We start from the raw sequence: 25622 nt of genomic DNA on the forward strand, positions 1-25622 counted from the left end.
GGAGGGGAAGGATGAGGAAGCAGCAGGAAAAATGGCGCACTTGAATCTGTCATGCAACGCGAGATTTGATCATGAAGAAAGAGTGGAGCTAACAGTTGGGACGGAGAAGAAGAGCGTGTGGTCCAGGGAGGAAGAGATAAGGCTCGAAAACGTTGGTCCATAGGGAAACGTGTTGAGCGAAGGAGACGGTTTAAGAGAGGTAGAAGTTAACCGATGAATTTTAAGAGTTTTCCTTTAGGAAAAGACAGTTGATTGGGCCTGACCCTCCCTTGAATCCTTTACGTCTCTTTATCCATGCTTAATCAAACTGAATTTTATTTAAATCTAAAATATAATGAATGTGAATTTTATATCGAAATGTTGAATCATTAGAATATGTATATGTACCTTTGCAAGGCATGGTACTGGCTCTATCCATATATATAGGGCATAATGCGCTTTTCGAAGCCAACTTTGACCATATGTTAGAGTAATAATATATGACATGCAAGTTACACAAAACATATGTTCAAATTTCTACGTGAAAGGAGCTTTCAATAATATAATTTTTACATTATGCATTTCATATACTATTAATCTTATCAATAGTCAAACACAATTTCGAAAAATGCATTAGGCCTTATATATATATGGATGAAGGGAGTACATGATATTGGAAATTTGCTATACTCCCGTTCATTGAAGAAAATCTGTTGGATCAATGCTCCGATTTTTTCACCGTTTTAACCTTTTTTCTAAACATGAGCATAAAATGAACTAGATTTGAAACCATTTCACGATCTGACCCTTTTAGAAATGCCACAAGCCGTGGCGTTGCTGCCCCACTATGCAACGCCTGTCTACCGTGGCGTTGCTGCCCTATAGTGACACGCCTGTCTACCGTGACGTTTTTTCTTTTTTGCAACGCCAGTCTAAAGTGGCGTTGCAGACCCACTGTGAAACGCCAACAGTGCTGGCGTTGCTGCCGAACAGTGACACGCCAGTCTACGGTGGCGTTTTTTCTTTCTTGCAACGCCAGTCTAATGTGACGTTGCAGGCCCATTGTGAAACGCCAACTGTGCTGGCGTTGCAGACCCACTATGGAACGCAGCGACGACATCCAGCCAGCCCACGGCATGCTGCCAGCAACATGTGTACTGCTGAAACGCCATGGACCATGGCGTTTCACGCGTTGCCTGCAACGCCACGTTAGACTGACGTTTGAGTGGGTCTGCAACGCCACATTAGACTGGCGTTTGAGTGGGTCTGCAACGCCACATTAGACTGGCGTTTCTATGTGCGTCTGCAACGCCACGAGAAAATCGGCTATTTCCCATTTTCAACATGTGGCTTCATAAAATTGCCACTGTCAAGATGGACTTCGCAAAATTGCCACTCAGTTGGTGCCCACTTTGATTACCATGCCATTTTCCACCTTTTATGGATTTTTCATTAGTTTTTCCATTTACACGCACCTGAAAGGACTAGACTGCCCTTGATTCCTGATCGCATCGTGTACCTCTACCATGTATGCATTAGGCAGTATTTTGCTGTGTTCCGAACGTGTACGCAATCAGCCAAAAAGAGCGCGGCCGGTGCAAGTCGCCTATAGGCCGAATCTCCTGAACGCTGCCGCGATGCCGCCTATTGGCCTGAACGTCACCGCCGTCGATGGCCTCGACGCTGCGCATGACGCACCCTGGTACGGTAGTAACCCAACGGCGGATAATAATGTATTATCTCTTTCTCTTGCTTTGTTTGCTTGATCCCTAATTCAATCCATGAACAAGTAGTAAGAGGTTCTAGCGAAGTACAACTTTCAAGGGTGTACAATTGTAAGTTGCTCGTATTCTCTCCCATGTCCAACACCTGGTCACCTGTACTCACCTTTTTCTCCATCCTCCATGGGTCCAGCTGCTTCCGCCACACCATTAGTGCTGCTGTTCATCGCTGTCCTCGCGAGACCGTTACTCCACCAACACGCCGCGGGTCGAGCTGCAGTGGTGTGCGCAACAACGCAGGTGTGGGCGAGCAGGAGAGGTGAGCTGCAACTTGCGCAAGCAGGCGAGGGCACGCTTCGCACGATGCAGGTGTGCAGGCATGGGTGAGCAGTGAGCGTCGACATCACACACAGACAAGCTATGACGCCGAGCAGACGAGAGCACGCTCTCGTGGTGCACGCAGGCATGGGCGAGCTATGCAATGAACAGGTGAGAGCGAGTTAGGCGCGGATGAGCAGTCAGCAAGGAGCTTAGCTGGCGTGCGAAGGCATGGATGAAATACTGCGGCAAGCAACACTGGCTGAGCCAGCATTCCAATTTTGAGTTTTGACCACACCAAGCAACGTATAGAATAGCCAGGGGCAGTCTAGTCCTTTCAGGTGCATATAAATAGGAAAACAAAAGGAAAATCATACTAAAAATGGCATGGTAATCAAAGTGTCCATATCATGGGTGACAATTTTGCGAAGTCCATGTACAGAGTGGCAATTTTGCGATGCCCCATGTTAAAAATGGCAAATACCTAATTTTCTCGCAATGCCACGGGCTCTGGCGTTTTAAAAAAATCAGATCGTGAAATGGTTTCAATCAGAGTTCATTCCATGCAATACTTTCATTCCATGGGTCAATATCGTGAAAAAATCCTCAATGCTCGCAGTCCGTCGTTCTTAAAAGTCAAAAACTCGGAGGTGCTCGCCGCCCTGTTTGTTGGCGCCGCCGTCTCCATGCCGTTGGACCAGCCCCCGCCCCGTCGGCGCGCCCCAACCTTCCACGCGCATCCGGACGCCGACGCGAGGCAGCTCCTCGGCGCGCTCCTGCCGCGGCGCGCGGCCACCGCCCGCCACGTCCAGCAGGCGCACGCCCGCCTCGCCGTCCTCGGCCTCGCCACCGCGCGCGTCCTCCCGCACCTCCTCGCCGCCCTCCCCCGCCTCCCGCCGCTCCACGACGACGCCTCCTCCTCCTACCCGCTCTCCCTCTTCCGCCGCTCCAACTCCTCCTCCGCCTTCGCGTCCAACCACCTCCTCCGCGTGCTCCCGCACCCGCTCCCGCTCCGCCTCTTCCCCGGCCTCCCGCGACGCAACCCCCACTCCTTCACCTTCCTCCTCTCCTCCATCTCCAGCCACCTCGACGCCGACCGCTACGGCGGCCCGGCCTCCTCCTCTCTGGGCTCCCACGTGCACGCGCTGGCCGTGAAGGCGGGCGCGGCCGGCGATCTCTACGTGCGGAACGCGCTTACGCACTTCTACAGCGTCTGCGGCGACGTGGGAGCGATGCGGCGGGTGTTCGACGAGCTGCCGCGCGTGCGGGACGTCGTGACCTGGAACGCGATCCTTGCCGGGTACGTCCGAGCGGGCATGGCGAGGGTTGCATGCGAGGTGTTTGATGAAATGCCGGTCAGGGATGAGGTTTCCTGGAGCACCGTGGTGGGCGGGTATGTGAAGGAAGGAGAGCTGGATGTGGCGCTAGCGTTGTTTAGGGATATGGTGGAGAAGGGGGTGAGAGTGAATGAGGCTGCGGTGGTGACAGCATTGTCAGCGGCTGCACAGCTGGGTTTGCTTGAGCACGGGAGGTTTGTGCACCAGGTTGTCCATCAAGAAGGGATGCCGATCAGTGTAAATGTAGGGGCTGCCATGGTGGATATGTATGCCAAGTGCGGGTGTGTGACAGTGGCAAGGGAAGTTTTTGATGGGATGCCGAGGAGGGATGTTTTTGCATGGAACGCCATGATCTGTGGACTTGCTTCTCATGGGTTGGGACAGGATGCAGTGGAACTCTTTGAACGGTTTCTTGGCGAGGGTTTGTGTCCAACGAACATTACGTTTGTTGGCGTGCTAAATGCCTGCAGCCGCTTTGGCCTTGTTGCTGAGGGGCGGCGGTATTTTGAATCAATGGCTGAAAAATATAGCGTTGAGCCAGAAATGGAGCATTACGGCTGCATGGTTGATCTTCTAGGTCGGGCCGGTCTTGTTCCAGAAGCCATTGAATTGATCGAAGGGATGCCTATTGCACCTGATCCAGTTCTCTGGGGCACTGTACTCTCGGCTTGCAAGAAACATGGCCTGGTGGACCTGGGGGTCAAGGTTGGTAACAAGCTAATTGAACTGGAGCCAGCTCATGATGGCCACTATGTCCTCCTTGCAAGTATATATGCCAAGGCAAAGAAATGGGATGAAGTCAGGGAAGTCAGGAAGCTGATGTCTAGTCGGGGTACCAGCAAGTCAGCTGGCTGGAGCTTGATGGAAGCACAGGGAAACGTGCATAAGTTTCTTGTAGGAGACATGGATCACAAGGATTCCATTCAGATATATAACATGCTTGACATGATTAACAGAAGGTTGGCAGATGCAGGGTATGTACCAGACGTGTCATCTGTATTGCATGACATTGGAGATGAAGAGAAAGCGCATGCAATCAAGGTGCACAGCGAGCGTCTGGCAATTGCTTATGGGTTCATAGTTACGGAAGTTGGCAACCCGATCCGTATTGTTAAGAACCTTCAGGTGTGTGGGGATTGTCATGAATTCAGTAAGATGGTGACAAAGGTTTTCAATAGGGAGATTATTGTGAGAGATGGTAGTAGATTCCATCATATGAAAGAAGGGAAGTGTTCTTGCCTTGACTATTGGTAGTTAATCAGCTGATGTTTTTGTTGTTGTTGTTGAATTCAACCATTTTGCTGGAGTCTAAGAGTTGGTGGCTGACAGGAATTTTCTAGTTTGCAGCAGATCCCAGTTCATTTGATATCGTTAGCCTCTTGCTGCTTAAGTTTCCAGCTGGGGTTTTTAACCCAAAACTATGGGGGAGGCCCGACAGTAAATTCTATACAGGAGTTTGCGCAATTGAGTCAAACCAGATGCAAACAGGATCAGCAATATCAGATTTCATTCTAAAGGAGATGAGGTAAAGCTCCCTAAATAAAAGACCAGGATTCTAAGCTAGAGGAGATGTCGAAGATTTTTACATTCCTTTGTTTCTAATTGCACTAGGGAACAATGATGTAAGCTTCCATGAAGAAGGGATTGTGGAAGTTTAATTTGGCATAGGCAGAGGCAATCGTGTTGTCGAAGTTCTAAGATGATGCTGGGGCAAATTGATATGATTCTATAAGGACAGTGCCAGAAGAGATGATCAGTGGTCCCTACAGATTCAGTAGAGTATAGAACACAGTTGTCTCTGCCTCCAATGTCCTTATTTTTTCCGTTAAAGCATGTCTCTGGTATTGAGTCTGTCCATGAAAAGCAGCCTGGCAAAAGCTTTGGTCTTTGAAGTACATTTGGAGGACCAGATACACTTAGACGGATCAGGTGGCTGAGTATCAGAAAATTCACGCCCGTAAACCTCGGAGAAAGAATAGAGTCCACCACCGCCCCAGGGCTAGAACCAGGCGGCGCCAGCATTACTGTTGAGGTGTGCATCCTGGAGGATGGAACTGAGGAGCTGCAGCTTGTCAAAAGCTTGAGGAGAGAGGGGCAGGTGGTAAAGATCCAAGATGTCGGAGTGAGCCAGGGCCTGGGGCTCAGAGATCTGGTTGTTGATGAAAAAGGGGTGAAGCTTGGGGAGGCAAAGGTGAAGCTTTGGCTCAGAGCCGGGCCAGCGATCACTCAAAAAAACCAATGGTGCTGCCCCTTCCGGCAGAGCAAGAGGGCACATGGAGGAATTTGCTGTGAAGATTGAACACGCCTCGCTAGCAGGAGCCTGTAGGGGACGAGGCGCATGAGGGATCAAGTCGTTGTAGTAGTTCCAAACCAGCCTGGCCTAGGAGATATCATGATTGTTGTAGAATTTATGAAGGTATTCCATGAGGAGTGCATCATTTTGAACTGTGAGGTTGGTGATGCCAAGTCCAACATCCTTCTTTGGCTTGCAAACTTTCTCCAAAGCAACAAGAGCCTTGGCTCTGTTGGAGAGATCAAATTTGCCCCACAAGCAAACACACCGAACTCTGTCAATGTTGTTTCAGAACAATGATCTCTCTTCTGAACTGATGGCATTGATGGAAGAATTCAAAGCTCTGAGCATTAGCAGTGCAGTAATGGACAGTTGTTTTCAGTGGGTAAGAGATATGTTTTCATCTTTCTACACACTACAATTAAGTTTATCCTGATAGCAAAACCATAATTCCTGAAGAAGTATTCACATTCACCCCTTTTTTTGTCGTTCTCTCATGCGGCTTCCGTCCTACTGATGGATATCCCTTGTGATGATACCTTAACGATCTCTTAAGCAGCGAGTACCTTTAGCTCAAGGTTTCAAAAAAGGCTAAATGTGTTGTCTTCATCTCTTCACGTCATGGATCCATCAGCTTGCAATGCCTTTGTTCAGTTGTAAGTTGTAACTCTAGAGTTAAGGGATTTACATCGGAACTACAACCAGACATGTTCCATTACGGACAGACTACAAGTGTTCAATTTCTGACCGGAATTTCATTGGTGTGTCTGCAGGATTGGACATGGAAGTACACTTTTACTCGTGATGTTAGGCATGTTTTACACACATGAAATTCATCGAGTGGGTGATAGATCTCCCGGATGATCCACTCATGTGTTGAGAAAGCTAAAGCAACAAAGGGTGGGTAAATCAAATTTGCAGCATGCTAATGATGATGCACACACAAAAAATTGTCGGCAGACGGCACTGCAGAAAGCAATCTTCAAAGTACCAGAAGACAAAGATGCTAACCTGGAAGTACATTGGAGTCATAAAATGCCTGAAGGAGGATATTTCCTCTGTCAGAGCAACATAGTTTGGGAAAGCAATCAAGTGATTCTTCTCACACATGCCCTTGCTGTTTAAGATGGTGAGGCAATCACAGCGATCGAATTCTGGGGAAAAGCCAAGATCATTGGCAAAAGTCAAGTGATTGCATCATCATAACCTCAAGGCCAGGATAATTGGGGGTCACAGTGCCATATGGTATGTCAGTTTCTGTCTGATCTTAGTGTTAGTACTGGAATACACCGACAAACAGCAGCTAGTTCTGATTCCCTCCCCTTTTTGTATGGAAAGTTGTAGAAAGGTTATTGGCTTACTACATAGGAACTGTATTTGTTGACCAGATGTTTTTGTCGGTAGGGTTCACTCAGCTCCTGCCTCGCGTCCTTTTCCTTTCAGTTCTTCGGATTTTTTTGCTAGTGTTTTGACCATAACAGAATCATGATGCACTTGCAGCATAATATTGTCACCGGAACAAGATCTGGCGTCGACGTACATTACTTTGCCGATGTGGAACTGTGGAGAATTGGCCTGGTATTTCTGTTTGTCGGGGAGTAAGTTTATGCTGGTTTGCAAGACACATTCAACACAACCTGGTAGACGGTGCAGGACCTACCGTCTCCATAATTTACATGGAAAATGATGTCTGCAGTAATAATCTGAGTTCTAGTCATCCATGTTTCTTGGGTGTAAGTGTAACCCAGCCCATATAATGAGAAACCTTTTATTTTTCACTTGTATGGTCAATGTATGGAAGTCACACAACCAGCTACTGTCGCCAGGCATGTCGGCGAAAGCCCAGATTTGTTGCAAGGACTTGCACTGTTTAACTACTTGGTCATAAGCGATGCACATAACTGGTCGTGCTGAAGATGATAATGTGGTTGATGTAACTGGTGGTGCTGAAGATGATAATGCGGTTGATGTAACTGGTCGTGCTGAAGATGATAATGTGGTTGATGTTGATTACCTAGGAAAAGTCTTATTGCATGCTGATGTGTCAATCCGAGACTGTTTTTTTTTTCTTGTGAAATAACACTCTCGACTTATTTGCATTGCTATAGATTCGCTATAGATTGACACGGCATCTTATGTTATTTTATGTTATTGCAGGGAAGGCGCACTCTTCCTGGTCGCATGCTAAAATTCACCTAAAAAATCACATGCTGAAATTGATATATACATGTGATAAATTGATAAATCCATAATTTCACTAAAGTTTGCACTGAAATTGATATATACATGTGATAAATCCATAAATCCATATTTTAGCACATTGGGCACTAGTCACCTGAATTTGAACCTCGTGTGGGAGAAATATTGCTGCCACGAGCTATTGATCTACTCCTTGATTTGCTCTTTTTTCTTTTGGGTTTTGTGTGATTTTGAATGCAAAACTAAACTTAGATTTCTATGTTGGCGGAGCAGGGAATCTTGAAATTCCCCTAGACTAGAATAGATGGATTATCTTCTACTGACTTGCACCACGTGACACATGTGGTAAGTAATTCAAACAATTAAAAAAAATCCTCTACAGACTTGAGTAAACGAGGTGAAGCAAAAAAAATTATATTGAATTTTTTATATATTGATTTATAATTGGGAGAAATGAAGCGAACAAGTCAGTCAACTTCTCTGTCTGGTCCATCTCGAACGCACACGCCACGCACCGCGCAAATAAAATCCCGGCCGTCCGTTCCTCCCCGATTCACTAATATCCGCCGTCCGATCTCCCAACCGACAGTTGCTTCGCAAGCCTCCGCACAGGACCCTGAAATCCTGAACTCTCTACGATCCCCGAAGCCGCCGCCGCCGCCGCCGCCACCGGCCGCCTGCTCAGGTGACTGGATTCGGTCCTTCCCCCCCCGAAGCCACCGCTGCCGAGCCTTCAACCTCCTCACGCCGCCGTCCCGTCTACCGGGTCCCGCCGCCGAGCCCACGGACGCCTCCCCGCACAGGAAGCCGCCCCCTAAGCCCCGTACCGACGGCAAGGTAACGCTCTCCCTGTCGGCTGCCTCGCCCTCTGCCAGTGCGCGCGTCGGCGTGAGTCGTCCGCGCGCTGCGCGTGCGCGCGGCATGCTGTGTGCTCGCTCTGTGTCTGTGTGTTGAGTGCGTGCTGGGCTGTGCTCTGTGCGCGTGCCCCTCCGTGTGTGTGCGCGTTGCGTGCTCTCACAATTGGCCGCTTGCTGCTGTGATCTGTATACACTATGCCATGTTTAACTGTGACATGTCTAAACGTGTTCAGTGTTCACGCTTAATACTTGCCTCAGCCCACCCTAACACATGGCTAGGCTATCCAATCCAACCCTCCCAACCATGTTAATTTGACAGTTACTATGATATATGCTATATTTGTATCGATTCGACTGTAATTATGATATGCATGTAAGTTGTAAACAATTTTTTATTTGAGCGAAAAACAGCAGGGAAGTTCCCTATTGCACCATTTTTTTTTCTTTTTATAAATGAGGGATATGTACAAATGAGGTTACATGGGGGTTACATAAGTTGTAACAATTGGTTAAGCTTATTGTGATATATGCCTATATAAAGTTGCGTGCGTATGCAATGTCTTGAGTTGCCGATTATTTTAGCATGGTTGCATACACAACATATCAGTTTCAACATTATGTTGCATCAACAAATCACAACCTTAACCTGTTAATTTTAAAACTTCATTGCCTTGCAATGACAGGAGTGTCGCCACAACCGCTGTCAACTACGGCATTACACATCTCGCGGTTCACAAATCTCAAAAGGAAACCGCGGGGGGCATGGCCATGGCCGTGGCGGAGGCACGTCTCCGGCAGGAGAAGGTGAAGAAGTTCGAAGATTTCGTGGACCGACGCCTCAAGCCTGACCTTGTGAACGCCATAGCCCAGCGCGATAACTTGTTCCAGCAGCAGAAGACTTTGTAAGCTACTCTGTTCTCTCTTTGTCTTCGCTCGTGTTGTAGCCGTACTGAAACATTTAGGCCCCTTGATTCCAGCTATTCAAATATGTGGCCTTAGTACTGCTCATTCTTCTGATCAATGAACCTTTATTGGGTGTTGGCAGCTTGGATTTGAAGAAGAACATCGAAAATTTGGAAAAGAATGGTGTAACGAGCATGCGCTCCATGGTCAATCTTGGCTCAGAGGTGTACATGCAAGCAGAAGTGTAAAAAATCCTTTTCCATCTCCCCCGCCTAAACAGTCTGAAGTTCTTATACTTTTCCTTTGACTCTGGGTAGACATCTGCAACATGTTCTAGTGAATTTTTTTTGTAACTTATTAGTTAGACATAATTCATATAGTAACAAAACTCTCTCACTTTCTCCGTAATATCTAGAGAAGGAATTTCTCTTATCCTCATCCTAATTTAAGGGAAGTCAAGAGACCATAAAATAAAAATGGTATTATTAGAGTAGGGAGTTTGCACTGTTTAGGGGCGAGGCTACATTACTCAATCCAATAATGTGGGTATGCTTGTCATTGTCAACATGAGTAGCTCTATGCTTGATGTAACTTTTGCAGTAGGATAGATGAGAAAGGTGCTTCTATAAGCATCTGAAAAATACAAAATGGCTGGCTGCCTTTGTAAGAAAAAGGTGTTGTTCGCATATGGAGACAGCATGCGAGTGAATCTGTTTGGTGTTCGCTTGATAAATTGGAAGAATGCTGTTGGCCATTGGACGGTATAGCAAGCAAACATCAAACTTGTTTTGATATGTCCTTATGCTGCTTCTTATTTTAACTCCTTTTTTTAACTACAATTGTTTAACGAGCTGTTAGCTTAACATTAAAAGGTTGGAATAGCTTCAGATCATTAGACAGTATATCAAGCAAACAAGGAACTTGCTTTGATATGTCCTTATGCAGCTTCTTGTTTTAACTCCATTTTTTTAACCAGCTGTTAGCTTAACATTAAAAGGTTGGAATAGCTTCAGATCATTATTGTGAAGCGCTAATGTGAATTGACTGTTTCGAACATAAACCTACCTTCAGCTTTCATGAACTTTTGAGGCCTTATTGCATTATTCTGTTGTGATTTCTGCAGGCCGGACACGAGGCACATTTTTGTGGATATCGGTCTAGGTTTTCATGTGGAATTTACTTGGCAAGAGGCTCTGCAGTTTATATCTGTACGAGAAGCAAGGTTGGCCAGGTAACTCAACTCAAACATTTGAATATCAGTTCTTGCTTCTGTGCAGCAGTTTTTATTACATGCAGCATGTGTTTATGAGAAGGGAGTTATGCTAAAGAGATGTTGATGATTTGAGGGTGGTTCGGGTGCTTTCATCCTCTGTTCAATACAATTTGTGTGGATAGCATATTTGTGTACTTATTTTAGCCATATATTATTGTAGTTGGAGAAAAATGTTGGTTTAGGTGAAGTACTTGGATTCTCTTTTTCTTGTGAAGCAAGGACAAGAGAAAGAGATGGTATTCGTGAGCCTTGCGGTGGCTCTTATGATTTGTAGATAATATTTGTATTTACCTATTCATGGTATCCATTTCCTGGTTGGGAGCTTGATGCTCGCTTCAGCCATCAGATGATGGATGGAGGTTGACTTATATTTATCATAAGTAGTACACATTGATCAGAGGGAAAGCCGATTCTGTTCATCTGGTGTGTTGTCTTACTGACAGTCATTGTCAATGCTGGGCCCTTGTACGACATCCATATGCTGGCTGTTGTAATTTCTCTCTTTATGCTTGAACGTGCTTCTTATTCCCTGTAGTTGACATTAATTCATTCACGTGTTAATGTTGTAAACTCTTGAAATGTTTGCAGACAAATAGACGAGTACACACACCTCATAGCGAGCATAAAGGCACAGATCAAGATGGTATGTACGATGAACTAGGTGCTTCATTTATGGAGTAGATGATGTGAATCTCAGATGTTACTCCATCTTATATTGTTTAAATGCAGGTATGTGAAGGTATCCGTGAACTCCTGCAATTACCAGCGGAGTGAGCTAGGTATGTGAAGGTATCCGTGAACTCCTGCAATTACCAGCGGAGTGAGCTAGGTATGTGAAGGTATCCGTGAACTCCTGCAGTTACCAGCGGAGTGAGCTGCCGGAGAGACGCACCAAACTAGCGGCAGAGAGAGATATATGTTTGGTAGGGGGACGCATGTATGTTGCATGTATGTTTTAAGATTCTTACACGAAGGGTATGACAAGAATGCAGCTCCCAAATCCCAATGTTGACTAGGAGGCAAATGAGAATGCTGTGATCATTGAACTCGTGTTTAAATTCTGGGACGTTTGTTGAAAATCACAAGTGTCTTGACTTGATATTAGCTTGTATGTGCAGACTGAATTTTCAGATGATTGGCAGGAAATGCAATGCCTTGATGATAACGTTTCTTGCTGAAAGAATTGTGTACTAACATTATCATGTAAGAATCATGTAGCTTATTGGAAGAATCATGTAACATTATCATGTAAGAATCATGTAGCTTATTGGAAGAATCATGTAACATTATCATGTAAGAATCATGTAGCTTATTGGAAGAATCATGTAACATTATCATGTAAGAATCACGAGTGGAGAGCAACCAAAGATGTCGAAAACCCCACTGTGGCAAGGTCCATCTTCGCCTTTGCCGACGATGCCTGCCAAAAGGTGGATCGCAGCAATTGTACTCGAAGAAAGCAGCTTATGTTGTACTCTGTTTTTTTTTAGTCTGCATATAAGATTTGTTTAAAATTTGGCTAACTTTATAAAAATAAATTATCGATATTCGCAGTACATGAAATAAATATTTATCACATACATCATTAAATTAACTTTCATACAATATAACTTTAGCATTGTAGGTGTTGATATTTTTTTGTATAAATCTGGTCAAACTTTGTTTACCTTGACTTTGACCACATATGGAGGTAAGCTTTCACCTTGTTCTGCGCGACCTCATCTTGGTTCATGTTTGGCAACTTTTGGAAGGCCTCCATCAACCTAAATTCCGCAGGCTTGATCGTGTGGATACTACACGTACGTATTATGTATTCTCAACTTTGCTTGGGAGTTGGGACAAACTGTTACAAGTCGTCTCTCAAGGTACAGGTACTTTGCTTGATCTAGCATCAAGTCCGTCAACTAGTAGGTGTTAATAATCGCGTCGCGTGCATCAGTGATGTCAACTCTCAGTTCTTGGACTGAGAGTGAGATGATGAGTGATTCAGTGGAGTGGAACTGGGTCGTCGTTCCTTTTACTTTCCTTGCTTGGTAATCAACCAAGCAGACGTCATCAATAAGAAGAGTTTCACACCCAGCATCTAATTGCCCAGCAAACAGCACTACAGCAGGGATCGAGCAGCACTCCTGCATTGCAAGGCCATGGCAATGGCAATGGCAATGGCTTCCCGTACCACGTCCACCATCCTCTCCACCCTTCTTCTCTTCACGATGATGCATTTCGACATCTCCCCGGCGACGGCCTTCTACCTCCCGGGGAGCTACCCGCACCGCTACCTCCCCGGCGAGGCCCTCGCCGCCAAGGTCAACTCCCTCACCTCGGCGTCCTCCAAGCTGCCCTTCCCCTACTACTCCCTCCCCTTCTGCTCGCCGCAGGGCGGCGTCAACCGCGCCGCCGAGAGCCTCGGCGAGCTCCTCCTCGGCGACCGCATCGAGACGTCGCCCTACCGCTTCTCCATGCTCACGAACAGCAGCACTGTGTTCCTCTGCCGCACCGACCCGGTCTCCCCCGCCGCCGCCGACCTCATCAGGTCCCGCATCGACGACGCCTACCACGTCAACCTCCTCCTCGACACCCTCCCCGTGGTCCGGTACGTGAGTAATCCGATCGCTCCCGACGTGCTGCTCCGGTCCACCGGCTTCCCCGTCGGCGTGCGGGCCGACGACGGGGAGTACTACGTCTACAACCACCTCAGGCTCACGGTCCTGGTCAACAAGCAGAAGAATGGCACCGCCAGGGTGGAGACCTTGATGGCCACCGTCGACGGGTCCGAGCTTATCGGCTTATCCGCCGGCGGCGGCGGCGCCGGCGGGTACACCGTCGTCGGGTTCGAGGTCGTGCCGTGCAGCGTGGAGCACGACGAGGCGGCCATCGGAGGCAAGAAGATGTACGACGGCTTCCCGTCCAAGGCGGCCGCCGGGTGCGACCCCTCCGTGGTCGGCATGCGCGTGCAGGCCAACCGGCCGCTGGCCTTCTCCTACGAGGTGGCCTTCGTGGAGAGCGCCGTGGCGTGGCCGTCGCGCTGGGACGCGTACCTCGAGATGGGCGGCGCCCAGGTGCACTGGTTCTCCATCCTCAACTCCATCGTGGTGGTGGCGTTCCTGGCGGCCATCGTGCTGGTCATCCTGCTGCGCACCGTGCGGCGCGACCTGGCGCAGTACGAGGAGCTCGGCGGCGAGGCGGCGGCGCCGCACGCCGACGACATCGCCGGGTGGAAGCTCGTGGCCGGGGACGCGTTCCGGGAGCCCAGCCACCCAGTGCTCCTGTGCGTGATGGTGGGCGACGGCGTGCGCATCCTGGGCATGGGCGTGGTCACCATCCTCTTCGCGGCGCTCGGGTTCATGTCGCCGGCGTCCCGGGGCGCGCTCGTGACCGGCATGCTCTGCTTCTACCTCGTCCTGGGCCTGGCCGCCGGGTACACCGCGGTGCGGCTCTGGAAGACGGTGCGGCACGGCGAGGCCGCCGGGTGGAAGGCGGTGGCGTGGCGCGCGTCGGTGCTCTTCCCGGGCATCGGGTTCTCCGTCTTCACCGCGCTCAACTGCGTGCTCTGGTACAACGGCAGCACGGGGGCGGTGCCGTTCGCGCTGTTCGTGGTGCTGATCATGCTCTGGTTCTTCGTGTCCGTGCCGCTGACCCTGGCCGGCGGGCTCCTGGCGTCGCGCGCCCGCGGCCACGTGGAGTACCCCGTGAAGACGAACAAGATCGCGCGGCAGGTGCCGGCGGCGCAGTGCTCGCCGTGGGTGCTGGTGGCGGTGGCGGGGACGCTGCCGTTCGGGACGCTCTTCATCGAGCTCTTCTTCATCATGTCGAGCCTGTGGCTGGGGCGGGTGTACTACGTGTTCGGGTTCCTGCTGGTGGTGCTGGGGCTGCTGGTGGCGGTGTGCGCCGAGGTGTCGGTGGTGCTCACGTACATGGGGCTGTGCGTGGAGGACTGGCGGTGGTGGTGGCGCTCCTTCTTCGCCTCCGGCTCCGTCGCCGCCTACATCCTCGGGTACGCCGTCTACTACCTCGTGTTCGACCTGCACAGCCTAAGCGGCCCGGTGTCCGCCGCGCTCTACGTCGGGTACTCGCTGCTCATGGCGCTCGCCGTCATGCTCGCCACCGGCGCCGTCGGGCTCGGCGCCTCCTTCTGGTTCGTCTACTACCTCTTCTCCACCGTGAAGCTCGACTGAAGACCTCCTGTTGCTTCCTGTAATTTTAGATTTTTTTTTTTGCCTGACGGTAACATTTCAAATTTATAAGCATACTGAGTTTCATTATAAGCATACTGAGTTTCATTATAAGCATACTGAGTTTCATTATAAACTACTGTACGCAACAAGTTTGATGCACATGAACATAAATGGGTATAAACCCATGTGTACCAGGTTTAGTCCTCATGGAAATAAATGGGGATAAACCCTTGTGTAGCATAAGTCCATGGTGGGGATCAAAATCAGGTGAACAGAGTGCAACAACAACTCCAGGAGGGCTACAAATCTAGAATTTCAGGATTGGATTTCTTGATCTTGAGATGCATGAGAGTTCCCATACTCTACCAACATCCTGCCATGTAATTTGAATTGTTTGCCTATGGAAAAGCATGCTACAACATTTGTTACGTAAGAGCATCTACGGCCAGAACTTACAAATCTGGTTTCTCAAATGCCCGGTCAGTGACCAGGCATGTCTGTTTTAAGCCTATATTTTTTATCCATGCAGTCAGCATTTTTTATATTTTTCCTCATATGTACGATAAGATGGATATGAAGGATGCCGGTCAGTCTAAACATTTGAGATAGATATGAAGTGTCTGATTGTGTTAATTTTTTATGACCGGTCAGTGACCGGACGTTTGAAACGGATATGAAAGGTCAGCTGTAGATGCTCTAATGCAGGCAAATCCTGAAAGTTCACTGCACTTTATTTCCACCGATCATGAGTATCAGTACGTAACAGTATAATACAGGCAAAATGACAACCGTCGTTGTGAGAGAATAGACTGATACATACAAGACCAGATAAAAATAACTCTCACTGCTTTATTGGCAAGACACGCATGCCAGCCCTCAAAAGAGTGGCACATAGCCAACCTGCGCCCGAAGCTGGATTGCGAAAGCAGATTCCCAAGAGACAGGAGTGTTCCACCACCTCTAGATGAAGCGCCGATCAGGGGTCGCATGAGCAGCCGCCGCCCGACGACGCAGCTCTGAAACTGCGCTCCCACTGGTCCACGGGCGCCGCTTCAGCGTGAGGCACGTGGCGGGGGTTCTTCTCCCTCTTGTCACCCTTCAGCTGCTTCATGGCATGCTTCAGCGCCGGGAGAAGAGCCTCCATGCACTCCGCGACAGCATTTGGGTTGCCGGGCATGTTGATGATCTGGAAAAAAAGAAAGAACTCTTGTTAGCGTCTCAGAACCTACAAGTTTGAAATTACGAAGCATTCTTGGGTTTAAGTCTATACAAGTGTCGATCCTCTTATACCACAGGCGGCCCGGGAGAGCATCGCAAAAGGTGTCACCTGTACCAAACAGAGCAGTGGAAGCACCGTCAGTACAGAAGAACAGAAACTGAATCAGCCAGGTTTAAGACACTGGAAATTTGCTTTTGGTGTAATATGCACGTTAGTAGTCATGTCTGGAAATAGTCAGTACAGTGAGTTGAAATGTTAAACCTAAGAGGCAATATGCGTTGTCATCACCTTCAAACTCTCCTGAATCATAACAAACGCAAGGCCAGGTGCTTCTTTCTCTATTACACATTTAGTTGCTTCTGGCGTAACATCTCTAGGTGTGAAGCCAGTGCCACCTGCATGTCCATTGTTACGAGAGAGTAGAATCTCGTGTGAGTAGGAAACGAGGGTTAAGAAATTCAAAAACTTGAGATCATGTTGCCTAGGCGATTTCTTTAAAACAAAAATGTCACCTAAGGTCAATATGAGGTTGACGCGGTCAATATCGCTCCACTTCACCAGAATCTCCTTAATTTTGTCCACTTCATCTGGAACTACAGCAGTAGCAACAACAACTGCTCCCCCTAATTTCTCTGATGAAGAGTTCACTACAGATACAGCTCTTGGGCCACTACAGATGGGATGATAAAAGAGAGAAGGAATAACAATGACGTAAGTTACTTTTCACAGAAGAATGATTCACATCACGAAGAATTATAAACAGGATATATGATTAATCTGCAATTTTGAGGCCGAGAAAGGAAAATAGCTTTGTGAAATTTGAAGTCCTTACTGAAATGCATCACCATCTTATGTGAAGAATCATCAGTAAATCGACTCTTTCATTTTGCATCAAGAGTGACCCATTTGCAACTCAAGGCAAACAGGTGTATCAGGATGCACGTACTTTGCAAAGAGTTAAATTTTTGAGGCCTAGGTACAATCATAAACTTGTGAAATGTGGAGCCCTTACTAAAATGCATCACCATCTGATGTGAAGAATCGTAAGTAAGTTGACTCTAATATTTTGCATCAAGTGTGACCCGCTTGCAACTCGAGGCAAAGAGGCGTATGAGGATGCACGTACTTTGTAAAGAGTACAAATTTTGAAGCCTAGGTACAATAATAATTTTTTTGAAATGTGGAGTCCTTACTGAGACGCATCACCATCTTATGTGAATATGCGAGGAATATACAGTAATTTGACTCTTCTATTTTGCATCAAGAGTGACCCATTTGCAACTCAAAGCAAAGAGGTGTATCAGGATGCACGTACTGTGCAAAGAGTACAAATTTTGAGGCCCAGGTACGATAATAAATTTGTGAAATGTGGAGTCCTTACTGAAACGCATCATCATCTTATGTTAATATGCAAAGAATAGACAGTAATTTGACTCATTTCATTTTGCATCAAGAGTGACCCATTTGCAGCTCGAGGTAAAGAGGTGTATCAGGATGCATGTACTCCCTCCGCCCAAAATAAGTGACTCAAAAGTGACTCTACTTTGTACTAAAGTTAGTACAAAACTAAGTCATTTTTGAGTCACTTATTTTGGGACGGAGGGAGTACTTTGCAAGGAGTATCATACAGATTTATTCTTTCTAATGTCCTTCGAGAGTGGGAACAAAATCACAAACAACAGAACTTAAGACTGAAGTAGAAGGTATTGTACTTAAGGAAATACCTCCTATCTGGGCCTGCTCCAGAAGAAACAGTGTCACTAACAGTCAGAATTGCTACTTTAACTTCGGCATTCTGAGAGGCTGCAGCCTGTGGCGCACCCGCCAAAGCACTTTTTGCAGAAGAAACAAGATGAGATGATAGGGGGCTGGAAGCAGCAGGCAACTTATCCAGAGGAGGGCTAGTTATATCAGAAATAAGTATAGCTTGGACAGATGCCCCAGCTGCCAATATCTGCCCAGATGATTGCACTTCCAGCAAGGCATTTGCCGATTTCATACTTAGAAGGCGGCTACTAGCTTGATGGCCAGTGCTCTCAGCAACATAACTGCGAACAATAAATTAACAGAAATTTACTTATGTGGTGTCACATATGGTGTAATGAAACATCAGGCTGCCATGGTAAAATATAACTCTTACCCTGGCCTACCAGATCCATCGTCAAGCACCCATCTGATCACTGCACGATGAAACTCCATGCGATGTGGGTCTGCCCTTAGAGGATGTGATATACGCACATGCACTCTAAAAAAGTCTCATCAGTGGAAAATGAAGAACAAAATGATGGAAGAAAAACTAATAACAAGCACAAGGAAAATTACCTCTGCAGATGAGGATTTGACCAACCAGAGACGAGACGTATTGCAGGAACAACAAAGACATTGAAGCAAACCATACAACTCACAGGGTTTCCAGGCAAACCAAAAGCAAGAGCTGTTTTGGATGGCTTTGTTGTGTCATTTGATGTGATCTCAGCAAATGTCAATGGCTTCCCTGGTTTCATTCGAATCTGTATGTGCATACAGGAAATGATTAAAATTATTGAAGAAAAATGGACAGATATAGCATGTCGGGTTTAAAAGATATCTTTTGCAAACATGACTGCTTTCAATGGTTAACCAACAGCATACAGGAAAAGAATACAATCATAAGGCTGATGCTGCTTATCAACATCTTGGTACACAATACCCAGGAGGAATTTCCAGGTTACCTTTTCGAAGTGAATTTTACCCATCTTTGCCAAGCAAGGTTTGACAAGATCTCTATCACCCATGGAAACACCACCAGAAGTAAGGATTATATCAGCATCAGAATGTAGAGCTGCATCCATATGCTCCATAAGACTTTCTTCAGTATCTTTTGCAATACCCAAGTCAACAACTTTACACTTCTGCTGAATAGCAGCAGCAAGTAGCATGGCCCGGTTGGAATCACGAATCTGAAATTTAAAACAGAGAGGTCATGCATTTTGGTAAATACGTAATGCAAGGAAATGTGAAGGACGCAAACATTGTGGAATAGTAGAAATAACCTGACCACGATTGAGAGTTGCAGTGGCTGGCTCAACTAACTCATCCCCTGTAGAAAATACAGCAATGGTTGGTCGACGGTATGCCTGCACATGCAAACACAGATGCTGCATTAGTGCACTATAAACATTTTACACTCATATACACGGTAAAATTAATTATAAGATGTTCACCTTGACAGTAGTTACTCCCACTGTTGCAAGTAGCCCAATCTCTGCAGGACCTATGTTCTCACCGGATTTCAGGACTATAGAATCTTTCTCTATGTCACATCCCTGGAAATTATACATTCAGATAACTAACAGACCGGCTACCAAGAAAACTTCACCACAGACGAGTGTGGTCCATCTTTATAGAGAAAGCAGGAAGCTGTGTTACTAGACAACGCCTAATTGTGCATAAAACATTTGATAGATATTTTACTGCATTGAGTGTTCTGTACGAACAGTGGTGGCAACTGGCAATTGATATACAAATGTACACGACTAGTTGCATTACGAGATTATAAACAAGAAACTTGCTAGCAGTTTCAAGGACAAGAAGTGAAATAACTACACAAGCTGAATCTCAATGTGGTTGGCATGGTAGCAAAGCTTGGACCATAGCTATCTATCAAATCCATAGTATCACAATTCAGAACCCATGGTTACCCTCCAAAACACAGAAGAGCTCGTTACAATAGAGATGAAACAGTAACCCTGTCAAACATGTAAACTGAATTTAGGCGCAGCTGACTCTGCTGCAGAGCATGGGCTATATATAATAGCAATCAATCAAATTCGTAGTCTCACAACCCATGGTTAACCCCCATAAACCGAGAGAGAGCACATAAAACTAGCTAGCACTGACGAAAGCATAGAAAACTTCACATACCACGCTGCGTATATCGTGCCCCTCGGGTACCCGCGCCGAGATCCTGACCCTCTTCGACCCATCCGGCGCGGCGGCGACCTGCTCCGTGTCCTCCACCTGCACGACAGCATCCGCGCCGTCGGGAATCGGCCCTGCTCAATAGCCAATACAGCAACAGCAGCCGCATCGTCAGCTCACCCAAAAACGCAGACAGGGCCGGAGAGAGAGAGATAGGGCGTAGTAGCAGTAAGCCGCGGCCGCCGCACCTCCGGTCGTGACGTAGGCGACGGTGCCTGGGGTGACGACCACGCCGAGCGCGTCGTCGCCGGCCCTGGCCTCCGCGATGACCGGGTACTCCCCGGGCCCGTCGGCGGCCACCACGGCGTACCCGTCCTGCAGGAGACGCCCGTTATTCACCTCAGACGGAGCAGCGGGACGGGTTGGTTGACTCGAGACCGGGACCGACCTTGACGGAGGCGCGGAAGGGGGGCAGCGGGTCGGGCGCGCGGGCGTCCTCCGCGAGGACGAGGCCGAGCGCGTCGAGCAGCGGCACGGCCGACGGGGCGGCGCGGCAGGCCGCCGCGGCGGACAGCACCGCCGCCAGCGCCTCCTCCACCCGCAGCATCTTTTTCCCCCTCCCTCTCGGCTCTCTCCGGTTGCTTCGCCTCGGCTGGGGGCGGCGGCTGGGCTTGGCTGGGCTGGGCTGAGATGGGGGCCTCTCTATCGACCAGCCACGGCACGCTCTATCCCGGCGACGTGCCACGTGTGGCGCGACGATAGCGTTTACTTTGAGTTGGTGACGCCGGAGTGGACAGACGGGCCAGGCCGGCTTCCGCTCGCGCTTGAATATTCACCCGTCAAAATCACGTCCTTCTTGGAACGCATTGGGTGGGTGAATCTTCATTTCCCTTTTTTAAAAATATTCCCTTCGTTTGGAGTTATTTGTCGCAGGAATATATGTACCTGAACTTATTTTAATTTGAGAAGCATCTATTTCATTCGTTTTTGCAACAAGTATCGGACCATAGTAGACGTGTACCTGCATGCACCGTACTATTGTATGATATTGTGTTCATATTTGATAGGATAGTAGTCGCACGGATCCCACAATTTGATGGCTTAACGGGTTTGATATGTTATTTTAGTTTTTTTATATTGGTTAGCGGATACAAATATTATTTCACTTCACTTGGTGAATCTTATAATCACAGAACAAAGGATAACAACACGCGGACGGACGTGAGGAGCCATTTTCTATAGCGCAGCCAACTACAGATCGATACAAGGGTCTGGCGGACAACGCGGCCGCAAAACGCCTCGTCCTCCTCCTCTGCTCGAGTGGAAATCCAAGAGTGCTAGCATTGAAGTTGAGTCTCGAAACAAAGGTTTCCTCTGATGTCGGGTTTAGGGGATTAGACCCGGGGTCTTTCAACGAGGGTTTGTGGTCTAGATTTGTCGTTGATGAGCTCGAGGGGGTCAAGATATTTACTTAGTGCGAGGGATCGAAATGTTGGTGGTAAAATGTTAGTAGTTAGGGGATGATGTTGTTGCATGTGTCTATTTGGCATTTTATTATACGCTCTTTTTGTTTACTACATACTCACGAGAAACATGTCGCAATGATTCTTGGGCATTTGTTGCAAGTGTTGCTTTTGTGTTGCAAGGTTGAATTTGTGTTGTAGCAATCAAGGCGACAACACTCATCGATCCAGCAGTCAACGTGATAGCACTCATCGATTCAACCAACAGCCGACCAGTGGTCGCACATGGCATGGGTGGGGACTCGTCTGGGCCAAAGCCAAACCAAACCTTTCTAGCAGGAGATAGGTGGTGTAATAAGCTTCCGTAGATGTGTAGTGGCGTGACAATCGAGCCGAGAGAAGCTAGAGAGTAGGGGTGAAATCGGATCGGAATGGATAATCCTTATACCATATCATATTCCATATTTATTTTTGGATTCAGAAGCGAATCGGACTGGATTCGAATACCAGATTATGCAGATTCAGAAGTGGTATTGTAACGGAACGATGTCAGATCAAAAACAGTTATTTACCATATTCATATACGAGGAATATATAAATGCTCTAAAATAAAAGTATACATAAATAATGAGTAAATATTAATACATATACATTTTAAAAACGCATAAAGCTCTAGATGATATTTCTGAAAGAGGCGGGGCATCCACTATCCGTCCACAGGTCAGACGAAAAGAGCAACCGCCCCGGCCCTAAGTGGAGGAGGGCCCTAAATACTACTCCCTTCATTTTCAAATATAAGTTATATTATTATTTTTAGAAATCAAATTTGTGCAAGTTCGAATAAATTTATAGAAAATGTATTAATATCTATAATATCATCGATAGACCATCAAGAAAAAATAATTTATATTTTATTTACTTAGTGTTATGGATGTTGATATTTTGTTCTATAATCTTGATCAAACATATAGAGGAACAGTAGTAGAGATTAACCAGTTTCTCCACAGTAGGAGCAGGGCCCTAAATTTTTATAAAAAAATGTAGTAATATCTATAATATCATTACTAGCCTAGTTGGGGGATGGGAGCACACAGTTTGGATTAGGTAAAAGCATGTAATTTGAAGTTCTCCAAATATAGGCTACCAAATTCAGTCACCGCCACTGTATTCTTGTCAGAAGAAATTTGTATCAAATATATGAGAGCATGGCATACTTTATCAAAATTTACACATTGTAGCATTTCTTCCATTAAAAATTAGTCAGCAGTTCTCAAGTACTCCCTTTATTTCTAAATATAAGACTTTTTAAAGATTTTACTAGCGATTATATGTGAAGCAAAATGAGTGAACCTAAACTCTAAAATGTGTCTATATACATCCGCATGTAGTTCATAATGTAATCTCTAAAAGATCTTATATTTAAGAACGGGGCAAGTACATGTGTAAAAACTCGCTTCCTTTGTCAAATGGAACATCATGCCACACCATCGTCTATATTTGAGGTTCGACTAAAATCCATCGGGTCAAGTGCATACAAGGCAATATTGAAAGATGGCAAACAAGCACCCGACGTTGGATCCTACAGAGGTCCTCGATTGTATCCAATGGAAAGTTACACCGGAGATGAATGCATCTCTGGATTTGCCTTACTCTGAAAAAGAGATATCCAATGCGCTATTTCAAATTGGCCCCTTGAAGGCCCTTGGGACAGATGGCTTTCCGTCTAGGTTTTATCAGCGAAACTGGGTTGTGCTAAAGGCAGATATTATTGCGGCAGTCCAAGAATTCTTTGTCACGGGGATTATGCCGGACGGTGTTACTGACACAGCGATTGTGCTGATTTCTAAAATTCCCCACCCTAAGGAGTTGAACGTGGTTTATAGGATTCTCTCAAAGTGCTTGGTGAACATGTTGCGCCCTTTCCTAACATAGCTTATTTCTGAGAATCCGAGTGCTTTCATTCCCGGAACACTTATTACTGATAACTCTATTATCGCTTTTGAGTGTATCCATCATATACAGTCAATAAGGGAAAATTCCCTGCCTTTTTGTGCTTACAAGCTTGATCTTTCTAAGGCCTATGACCGGGTTGACTGGTGTTTTCTCGAGAAGTCCCTTCTTAAGTGAGGTTTCTCTCGGTTTTGGATTTCTTGAGTTATGGCATGTGTACCGTCGGTTAAGTACTCGGTGAAGTTCAATGGAAAATTATTGGATTCTTTTACTCCATCTCGGGGGCTCCGTCAAGGTGACCCATTGCCCCCCTTTCTCTTCGTTTTTGTTGTTCATGCTATCATCGTTGATTAGTAAGTCTATGACGACAGAGGAATTGAAAAGGGTGAAAGTTTGTAGAGGTGATCTGGAAATTTCTCATCTTTTATTTGTGGATGATTCTCTGTTGTTTTTTGAAGCTTCAGAATTGCATGCTTCTTTGGTAAAAGGGTGTTTGAACACTTATGCGGGGGGCACTGGCCAGTTTATTAATCCAGCAAAGTGCTCCATCCTATTTTCAGATAATTGCCTGCCATCGGTGGCACCATGAAAGTACATGCCGCTCAACCAAAGAAAGATAATGGAAAGTTGCCCGAAATGAGCACTAAAGACTTTTCTAGAAATCTCCTCCAAATCACCAGTATGACTATCGAAATCGTGAGCATCGGCATGTAGGTTCGAGATCCAAGTGGTAGTATCAGGGCCCTATGAAACGTTTTCATAAAAATTCTCGTAGAATCGAGAATGAAGTTTTCATTCTGTACATGCCAGATCATGAATTAGTAACTACATCCAATCTCCGAAAAGTCCCGATTGTTGCTGAGTTAAAGAGGGTTTTGGAGATTACAAAGGAAGTTTTTGAGCCTAAGTATCTAGGTTTACCTGTTCCGGAGGGAAGAATGCATAAAGGAAAATTCGAATTTGTTCAAGATAGATTGAGGAAGAGATTGATCGACTGGAGCGAGCAATATATGTCTTCAGGTAATAGAGAGATATTAATTAAATCTGTTGCTCTAGCTATTCCAGCATATGTGATGAGTGTTTTTAAGCTGCTACACGAGTGTGCGATGAGTTAACCCGTTTGATGCGTCAGTACTGGTGGGGTGTTGATAAGGGGAAGCATAATATGCCATGGTTGAGTTGGGATAAAATGAGACTTCCAAAATCTATGGGAGGCATGGGATTTCGTGACATGAGGGCTTTCAACCAGGCTCTACAAGCTAAGCAAGCTTGGCGCCTGAGTCTTTGTGCCAGGTTACTCAAGGCGAAATATTACCCATCGGGGAATTTGCTGGATATTGTTTTCCTAATAATGGCTCAACGGTGTGGAAAGGAATTCGGTATGGTCTTGAGCTGTTGAAAAAAGGGGTTATCTGGTGTGTGGGGAATGGGGGAGCTTATAAGGACTTGGCGAGACCCATGGATCCCCCGTGCGTCCTCCTACATGCCAATTACGCCAAAACGCACCTCCCATTTTAACCGAGTCTCTGATTTCTTAGATGACAACGGTGCATGGAGGGTTGATCGGTTGAGTGAGCACTTCTGGCCTATGGATATCGATTACACCATGAAAATAAGAACTTCCCTGAGCCAGCGAAATGATTTTATTGCATGGTTTCCCGAGAAGTCTGGCCAGTTCTTAGTTAAAAGTGTTTATAAATTAGCCACAAATGATCATAACACCGCGTTTCCAGGGGGGCTTCAAGTTTGGCGCCTAATGGGGTGAGATCTATATGGAACAGAATTTGAAAGTCACTGGTTCCACAAAAGATGAAAATAACGGCTTGGAAGGTGGTGTCCGGCGCCCTTCCGACGACGCAATGTAAAAAAACATAGACATTTGTCCAAACGTGCAACTTGTTCCTTGTGCGGGGTGGAGGAGGAAGGTACTTTTCACGCCATAGTGTCGTGCAATAATGCGCGCCTTATTTGGTTAAGGATGAAAACCAGATGGCCTATGTCACCGGATGAATTCTGTTGGGGAACGTCGCATGGG

General features: G+C 46.6%; 4 protein-coding genes across 5 annotated transcripts; 3 read left to right on the top strand and 1 right to left on the bottom strand.

Annotated features, from left to right (window-relative positions):
• Positions 1-1616: 1616 nt before the first annotated feature.
• LOC123428831 (pentatricopeptide repeat-containing protein At3g62890-like) lies at positions 1617-7682 on the top strand. Its single transcript, XM_045112961.1, has 5 exons — positions 1617-1681; positions 1894-2019; positions 2638-6304; positions 6422-6893; positions 7149-7682. The coding sequence occupies exons 1-3, from the start codon at positions 1617-1619 to the stop codon at positions 4607-4609; spliced, it is 2163 nt and encodes a 720-aa protein (XP_044968896.1). The 3' UTR covers positions 4610-6304; positions 6422-6893; positions 7149-7682.
• Positions 7683-8443: 761 nt separating this feature from the next.
• Positions 8444-11979, top strand: LOC123428041 (protein UXT homolog). Of its 2 annotated transcripts, none has more exons than XM_045112202.1 (6): positions 8444-8684; positions 9388-9606; positions 9750-9851; positions 10731-10838; positions 11469-11523; positions 11710-11979. In XM_045112202.1, the coding sequence occupies exons 2-6, from the start codon at positions 9467-9469 to the stop codon at positions 11752-11754; spliced, it is 450 nt and encodes a 149-aa protein (XP_044968137.1). In that variant the 5' UTR covers positions 8444-8684; positions 9388-9466; the 3' UTR covers positions 11755-11979. The 2 variants fall into 2 exon arrangements, with proteins under 2 accessions (XP_044968137.1, XP_044968136.1); XM_045112201.1 differs by having other exon boundaries at positions 8453-8684; positions 11610-11979.
• Positions 11980-13029: 1050 nt separating this feature from the next.
• LOC123428039 (transmembrane 9 superfamily member 11-like) lies at positions 13030-15488 on the top strand. Its single transcript, XM_045112199.1, has one exon. The coding sequence runs from the start codon at positions 13031-13033 to the stop codon at positions 15053-15055; it is 2025 nt and encodes a 674-aa protein (XP_044968134.1). The 5' UTR covers position 13030; the 3' UTR covers positions 15056-15488.
• Positions 15489-15765: 277 nt separating this feature from the next.
• Positions 15766-20843, bottom strand: LOC123428040 (molybdopterin biosynthesis protein CNX1). The gene is made up of 13 exons (XM_045112200.1): positions 20623-20843; positions 20423-20549; positions 20178-20308; positions 19478-19579; positions 19307-19390; positions 18986-19213; positions 18597-18784; positions 18415-18519; positions 17999-18322; positions 16787-16944; positions 16563-16669; positions 16326-16382; positions 15766-16241 (listed from the first exon to the last, which is right to left on the bottom strand). Exons 1-13 carry the CDS (start codon positions 20779-20781, stop codon positions 16032-16034), a joined length of 1980 nt encoding a protein of 659 aa, XP_044968135.1. The 5' UTR covers positions 20782-20843; the 3' UTR covers positions 15766-16031.
• Between the last annotated feature and the right edge of the window lie 4779 nt (positions 20844-25622).

The sequence above is a fragment of the Hordeum vulgare genome, chromosome 2H, assembly GCF_904849725.1.
Source record: "Hordeum vulgare subsp. vulgare chromosome 2H, MorexV3_pseudomolecules_assembly, whole genome shotgun sequence".
Taxonomy (NCBI): domain Eukaryota; kingdom Viridiplantae; phylum Streptophyta; class Magnoliopsida; order Poales; family Poaceae; genus Hordeum; species Hordeum vulgare.

What these genes read in the sequence shown, in the direction of transcription:
- LOC123428041 (XM_045112202.1), top strand. Translation starts at nt 9,467, where the DNA reads ATGGCCATGGCCGTGGCGGAGGCACGTCTCCGGCAGGAGAAGGTGAAG. An exon ending in TTCCAGCAGCAGAAGACTTT is followed by an intron (nt 9,607 to 9,749) that starts GTAAGCTACTCT and finishes GGGTGTTGGCAG; the next exon opens with CTTGGATTTGAAGAAGAACA. An exon ending in TAAAGGCACAGATCAAGATG is followed by an intron (nt 11,524 to 11,709) that starts GTATGTACGATG and finishes GGAGTGAGCTAG; the next exon opens with GTATGTGAAGGTATCCGTGA.
- LOC123428831 (XM_045112961.1), top strand. Translation starts at nt 1,617, where the DNA reads ATGCCGCCTATTGGCCTGAACGTCACCGCCGTCGATGGCCTCGACGCT. An exon ending in GCTGCGCATGACGCACCCTG is followed by an intron (nt 1,682 to 1,893) that starts GTACGGTAGTAA and finishes CCATGGGTCCAG; the next exon opens with CTGCTTCCGCCACACCATTA. An exon ending in GGTGTGGGCGAGCAGGAGAG is followed by an intron (nt 2,020 to 2,637) that starts GTGAGCTGCAAC and finishes CAATGCTCGCAG; the next exon opens with TCCGTCGTTCTTAAAAGTCA.
- LOC123428040 (XM_045112200.1), bottom strand. Translation starts at nt 20,781, where the DNA reads ATGCTGCGGGTGGAGGAGGCGCTGGCGGCGGTGCTGTCCGCCGCGGCG. An exon ending in GGCACGATATACGCAGCGTG is followed by an intron (nt 19,580 to 20,177) that starts GTATGTGAAGTT and finishes TATAATTTCCAG; the next exon opens with GGATGTGACATAGAGAAAGA. An exon ending in CAACTCTCAATCGTGGTCAG is followed by an intron (nt 19,214 to 19,306) that starts GTTATTTCTACT and finishes TTTAAATTTCAG; the next exon opens with ATTCGTGATTCCAACCGGGC.
- LOC123428039 (XM_045112199.1), top strand. Translation starts at nt 13,031, where the DNA reads ATGGCAATGGCAATGGCTTCCCGTACCACGTCCACCATCCTCTCCACC.